The sequence below is a fragment of the Carcharodon carcharias genome, chromosome 3 (genome assembly GCF_017639515.1).
Source record: "Carcharodon carcharias isolate sCarCar2 chromosome 3, sCarCar2.pri, whole genome shotgun sequence".
Taxonomy (NCBI): Eukaryota; Metazoa; Chordata; class Chondrichthyes; order Lamniformes; family Lamnidae; genus Carcharodon; species Carcharodon carcharias.
In genome coordinates this window covers 51,195,526-51,202,699 of record NC_054469.1, presented here as the reverse complement: position 1 = coordinate 51,202,699, position 7,174 = coordinate 51,195,526, and the positions used below count along the sequence as shown (strand labels likewise).

The window sequence follows — 7,174 nt, the reverse complement described above, 5'->3', positions numbered from 1 at the left end:
CCATTGTATCCATTCCAGTTCTCTGCAAGAGTAACTCCTTTTCCTCACGGCCCCATAAAAAAAAAATTGTATCTTCAGCTAACGATCCAATTCTCTTTTGAAAGCCTTGATTGAATCTGCCTCCACTACAGTCAGGCAATGGCTTCCAGGTCGTAACCGCCTGCTTTAAATCGGCCCCGGTGCCCAGGGGTCCAACCTTCCACCAATGGTTTATTGGTGGTAAAGATGCTATATAAATATAAGTTATAATGGGTCCTTTTTAAACCACTTTGAAATGTGTCGCCTCGCCTTTGTGTTGTCTTATTCTTGATGAGGAGGGAAAGCCACCAGCTCAGGACAGGCCGTTTTGGTTTGAATGTTGTGGGCGGGCGGGAGAGTGCGCAGGCGCACTGGGCCTGTTGAAGATGGCCGCTTCCATTTGGTGGCGGCGACTCGAATCCGCGGGGCGATGGCGGCGGCTCAGCCACAGCCACAGGAGAAGGAGCGGCGGCGGCGGCAGCAGTAGCAGCAGCTCGGCTGGGATAGCGCCGGCTTTGGAGGGCAGCGAGGAGTCAGGTAAGCGCTGATTCACCCAGGGGAAGAGCGGTAGGTTCCCGGGCCTCAATCCTCGGCTCAGCCTGGAGCCCGGCCGGGGCCTGGTTTGGAGGCGGCTCTTTCGGCTTTAAACTGTCTCTGTGCATCTCAGAAGCACAGGCTGAGTCCCTTCAACAACCCTGCAAACGACACCTTACCCTGCAGATATAAAAAGAAAAAAACTGCGTATGCTGGAAATCCAAAACAAAAACAGAATTACCTGGAAAAACTCGGCAGGTCTGGCAGCATCGGCGGAGAAGAAAAGAGTTGACGTTTCGAGTCCTCATGACCCTTCGACAGAACTTGAGTTCGACTCCAAGAAAAAGTTGAAATATAAGCTGGTTTAAGGTGGGGGGGGGGGGGGCGGGGGGGGGGGGGGGGCGGAGAGAGAGAGAGAGAAGTGGAGGGGGGGTGTGGTTGTAGGGACAAACAAGGAGTGATAGAAGCAGATCATCAAAAGATGTCACCAACAATAGAACAAAAGAACACATAGGTGTTAAAGTTGGTGATATTATCTAAACGAATGTGCTAATTAAGAATGGATGGTAGGGCACTCAAGGTGTGGCTCTAGTGGGGGTGGGGAGAGCATAAAAGATTTTAAGATATTTAAAAATAATGGAAATAGGTGGGAAAAGAAAAATCTATATAATTTATTGGGAAAAAAAGGAAGGGGGAAACAGAAAGGGGGTGGGGATGGGGGAGGGAGCTCACGACCTAAAGCTGTTGAATTCAATATTCAGTCCGGAAGGCTGTAAAGTCCCTAGTCGGAAGATGAGGTGTTGTTCCTCCAGTTTGCGTTGGGCTTCACTGGAACAATGCAGCAAGCCAAGGACAGACATGTGGGCAAGAGAGCAGGGTGGGGTGTTAAAATGGCAAGCGACAGGGAGGTTTGGGTCATTCTTGCGGACAGACCGCAGGTGTTCTGCAAAGCGGTCGCCCAGTTTACGTTTGGTCTCTCCAGTGTAGAGGAGACCACATTGGGAGCAACGAATGCAGTAGACTAAGTTGGGGGAAATGCAAGTGAAATGCTGCTTCACTTGAAAGGAGTGTTTGGGTCCTTGGACGGTGAGGAGAGAGGAAGTGAAGGGGCAGGTGTTGCATCTTTTGCGTGGGCATGGGGTGGTGCCATAGGAGGGGGTTGAGGAGTAGGGGTGATGGAGGAGTGGACCAGGGTGTCCCGGAGGGAGCGATCCCTACGGAATGCCGATAAGGGGGGTGAAGGGAAGATGTGTTTGGTGGTGGCATCATGCTGGAGTTGGCGGAGGATGATCCTTTGAATGCGGAGGCTGGTGTGGTGATAAGTGAGGACAAGGGGGACCCTATCATGTTTCTGGGAGGGAGGAGAAGGCGTGAGGGCGGATGCGCGGGAGATGGGCCGGACACGGTTGAGGGCCCTGTCAACGACTGTGGGTGGAAAACCTCGGTTAAGGAAGAAGGAGGACATGTCAGAGGAACTGTTTTTGAAGGTGGCATCATCGGAACAGATGTGACGGAGGCGAAGGAACTGAGAGAATGGGATGGAGTCCTTACAGGAAGCGGGGTGTGAGGAGCTGTAGTCGAGGTAGCTGTGGGAGTCGGTGGGTTTGTAATGGATATTGGTGGACAGTCTATCACCAGAGATTGAGACAGAGAGGTCAAGGAAGGGAAGGGAAGTGTCAGAGATGGACCACGTGAAAATGATGGAGGGGTGGAGATTGGAAGCAAAATTAATAAATTTTTCCAAGTCCCAATGAGAGCATGAAGTGGCACCGAAGTAATCATCGATGTACCGGAGAAAGAGTTGTGGAAGGGGGCCGGAGTAGGACTGGAACAAGGAATGTTCCACATACCCCATAAAGAGACAGGCATAGCTGGGGCCCATGCGGGTACCCATAGCCACACCTTTTATTTGGAGGAAGTGAGAGGAGTTGAAGGAGAAATTGTTCAGCGTGAAAACAAGTTACCCTTACCCTGCAGGCTCTGCGGTGTGTGCCACTGTTAAATATATTAAATTCGGGGCAAGTCTCAGTTATTGGGGAAAAGCCTGCATACATTTTAATTTAATCGAATTTAATCCCTCACTCTTGAAAATAAATTCTACTCTACTTATCCATCTTTCCACTCTATTTATGGATCTCAAACCGCTGGTTAGGCCTCGGCTGGAGTATTGTAATCACTGCTGGGCACTACATGAAGGAGACCTTGGAAGCATTCAGAAGAAACAAAAACTTGTATTTATATTGTGTCTTTCAGTCTTAAGAGGTTTTTGCAATCAGTGAAGTACATTTTGAAATGTAGTCACTGGTAGGAAATGTGATGGCATAGCATACAGTAAATTCCCATAAACCAACAATGTGATAATGCCTGCATAACCTGTTTGTGGTGCTGATTTATTTTTTTCATTCATTCATGAGCATCTAGTTCCCATCCCTAATTGCCCTTGTTCAGAGTCAACCACATTGCTGAGACCCACATGTGTAGGCCAGACCAGGTAAGGACAGCAGATTTTCTTCTATAGGACATTAGTGAATCCAATGGGTTTTTATGACATTAGACTTTTAATTCTAGATTTTTATTGGATTCACATTTCACCTTCTGATTTGAACCCAGGTCCCCAGAGCATTACCCTGGGTCTCTGGAATACTAGTCCAGTGATGATACCACTATGCCACTGCCTCCCAAATATTGACCAGAGTGTCAAGGTCACCTCCCTTGCTCTTCTTTGGAATAAGAATGTAAGCGATAGGAGTAGGCCATTCAGTCCCTCAAGCCTTCCCCTCTTTCAATAAGATCATGGCTGATCTGGCCCAGGTCTCAACTCATGTTTTATGCCAGCTCCTCATAGATTTTTGAAATATTGGGGATTCAGGACTATCTACCTCCTGTAAATACTTTTGGTGATCTAGCCTCCACAACTCTCTGGGGTAGAGAATTCCAGACATTCACTGCCCTCTGAGAGAAGAAATTCCTTTGCACCTCAGTTTTAAATGAGCGACCCCTTATTCTGTAACTACGTCCCCTAGGTTGAGATTTCCCCGCTAGTGGAAACATATTCTCAACATTACCCTGTCAAGTCCTCTCAGAATCTTGTACGTTTCAATAAGATCACCCCTCATTCTTCTAAACTCTGATGAATAAAGGCCTAACCTGTTTAGCTGTTCTTGATAAGTCAACCCCTTCATCCCAGGAATCAGCTTAGTGAATCCCTTTTGAACTACCTCCAATCTCCAATGCCACTATATCCTTTCTCAAATACGGGGACCAAAACTGTGCACAGTTCTTCAGGTGCGGCCTCACCAACACCCTGTACAGCTGTAACAAGATTTCCCTATTTTTAAACTCCAACCCCCTAGCAATACAGGCCAAAATTCCACTTGCTGCACCTGCATGCTAACTTTCTGTTTCATGCACAAGAACATCCAGATCCTTTTGTGCTGTACTTATTTGGAGTCTCTCTCCATTTAAACAATAGTCTGCCTTTTGATTCTTCCTACCAAAGTGCATGACCTCACATTTTCCTATATTAAACACCATCTGCCAATCTATCTATAACCCCTTTGCAGACTCCTTATGTCCTATTCACAACATGCCCTCGCACCTATTTTTGTATCATCAGCAATTTGGATACATTGCACTCTGCTCTCTCCTCCAAGTCATTAATATAGATAGTAAACAATTGAGGCCCTAGGACTGATCCTTGTGGCACTCCACTAGTTACATCTTTCCAACCTGAAAAAGACCCATTAATCCCAACTCTCTTCCTTCTGTGTGTTAACCAGTCCTCAATCCATGCTAATGCATTGCCCTCAATACCGTGAACTCTTATCTTGTGCAATAACCTTTTATATGGCACCTTATCGAAAGATTTCTGGAAATCCAAATACACTACATCTATCGGTTCCCCTTTATCAACTCTGTGCATTATATCCTCAAAGAGCTGTAGCAAATTTGTCAAACATGATTTCTCTTTCCAAAACCATGTTTACTCTGTTTGAGTGCATTAAGCTTTTCTAAATGTCCTAATTCTTCCTTAATAATGGACTCTACCATTTTCCCAACAACAGGTGTTAGGCTGACTGGCTGATAGTTTCCTGCTTTTTGCCTCCCTCCCTTCTTGAACAGGTCACATTAGCGGTTTCCCAATCTGCTGGGACCCTCCCAGAATCTAGTGAGTTCTGGAAAATTTTGCCCAATGCCTCCACTATCTCTGCAGCCACTTCCTTTAAAATCCTTGGATGCAGGCCATCAGGTCCTGGCGACTTGCCTGCCTTTAGTCTCATTAATGTCTCAAATACTTTGCCCCTCATGATACAGACTGTTACAAGATCTTTCCTCCCATTAGCTCCTTGCTTATGTGATATCTTTGGGAAGTTTATCATGTCCTCCCCCGTGAAGACCGATATAAAATAATGGTTTAAATTATCTGCCATTTCCCTGTTCCCTGTTATCAATACTCCAGTCACATCCTTCAAGAGTCCCATGCTCACTTTAGCCACTCTCTTTCTTTTTAAATACCTGTAGAAGCGCTTGCTGTTTGTTTTTACATTTCTTAGCAATTTACTTTCATAATCAGTTCTCGCCCTTTTTATTAGCTTTTTTGTCATCCACTGCTGGTTCCTAAAAAAAATTCCCAATCCTCTGGCCCACCACTAGTTTATGTCAATTTGTATGCCTTAGTTTTTGATTGGATACTCTCCTTGACCACCTTTGTTAACCACGGGTGGTTCATTCTTCTCATCGAGTCCTTCTTTTTGACCAGGATAAATTTTTGCTGAGTGTTATGAAACATCTACTTTAATGTCTGCCACTGCTCATCTATTGACCTTCCCCTTAATCTATTTTCCCAGCCCACTTTACTACTACATACTACCATATGTTCTGAAACATCCACCTGAGGGCCAGACAGGGCCTCAGCTCTGAAGAAGGGCCATATGGACTCGAAATGTTAACTCTGTTTCTTGCTCCACAGACGCTGCTAGACTTGCTGAGTTTTTCCAGCAGTTTTTGTTTTTGTTTCAGGGCCTCAGTTTAATCTTTCATCTGAAAAATCATACCTCCAACAATGCAGTGGTCTGCCTATAGTGCACCTGGAGTGTCAGCCTGGGATTTTTGTGCTCAAGTCTTCAAAACAGGGAATTAAAGACTGGCTAGCCTAATACCAGTAGCAGGGAAAATGCAGGAGTCTATTATGAAGGATGTGAGGACACTTAGAAAATATCAATAGGATTAAACCAAGAAAGGGAAATCATGTTTGACAAACCTACTGGAGTTCTTTGAGGATGTAACTAGCTGAATAGATAAGGGAGAACTAGTAGATGTGATGGATTTGAATTTTCAGGAAGTCCCACATTAGAGGTTAGTGAGTGGGGGTAATATAGTGACATGGATTGAGAATTGGTTAGCAGACAGGAAAGAGTAGGACTAAGTGGGTCTTTTTTTGGAGTGGCAGGCGGTGACTAGTGGGGTACTGTAGGGATCAGTGTTTAGGCCCCAGCTATTCACAATATATATCAATAATTTGGATGAGGAATCAAATGTAATATTTCCAAGTTTGCTGACGACATGAAACTTGGTGGGAATGTGAGTAGTGAGGAGGATGTAAAGAGGCTTCAAGCTGATTTAGACAGGTTGAGTGAGTGAGCAAATACATGGCAGATGCAGTATAATGTGGATTAGTGTGAAGTTATCCTCTTCGGTAGGAAAAACAGAATGGCAGAGTATTATTTAAATGGTGATAGATTGGGAAATGTTGATGTCCAAAGGGACCTGGGTGTCCTTGTACACCAATCATTGAACACAAGCATGCAGGTGCAGTGAGCATTAAGAAGGCAAATGGCATGTTGGCCTTCATTGCGAGAGTACAGGAGCAAGGATGTCTGGCTGCAGTTATACAGGGCCTTGGTGAGACCACACCTGGAGTATTGTGTGCAGTTTTGGTCTCCTTACCTAAGAAATGATATACTTGCCATAGAGGAGGGAGTGCAGTGAAGGTGCACCAGACTGATTCCTGGGATGGCAGGATTGTAAAGATTCTGAGTGCAATTGCTGAATTGGTACATGCTCATAACAAATTGGGTTGAGATAGCCCAAATACCCTCCCCCAATCAAACATCATTCCACCATGGAAGAAACCTATGTGAACTTAAAGATTTCAGAATTTGAGGTGATGTTTACAGTAACTACTGTTTTGCCAAAGGCATTAACCTGTTCAAAATAACTGTTAAGGGAGCACATTAAATTGAAAAGGAAAGAAATGTTTTTTTTTAACATCCATGAAAAAACCCTTCATATTATACTTCATTTCCCTTTTGAGCACTTACCAACCTTATATTTTCAGATTTGACTGAGAAAACTACTGCAAAGACGTTCTCTGCATTGCAAGCAGAAAGGCACGAACAAGCAGAACGGACCATTTTGATCAGCTGTCCTTCTAATATCAATGAAAAGAAATTCTACAAATACTTATCAAGCTATGGAATGATCAGTAAATATTTCTTCTATGAAACTTTTGTAAGTGTTGTAAGACCAAAGTCTGAATGTTAAACCACTTTTAGTATGCATCCATGTAAGAAGCCCTTGAAAGCAATAATAAGAATTTTAAAGTCAAGTGCCCCCATGGCCT

At 44.6% G+C, this 7,174-nt stretch overlaps 1 protein-coding gene across 1 annotated transcript in view; it reads left to right on the top strand.

Moving 5' to 3' along the window:
• Positions 1–390: 390 nt before the first annotated feature.
• The window catches only part of LOC121276599 (mitochondrial poly(A) polymerase), a 44,942-nt gene continuing 38,158 nt past the window's right edge, over positions 391–7,174 (top strand). The window contains exons 1-2 of the mRNA XM_041185206.1: positions 391–555; positions 6,890–7,062. Of these exons, the coding sequence (XP_041041140.1) occupies positions 405–555; positions 6,890–7,062 (324 nt within the window). The 5' untranslated portion in view covers positions 391–404. The remainder of the gene's footprint in view (positions 556–6,889; positions 7,063–7,174) is intronic.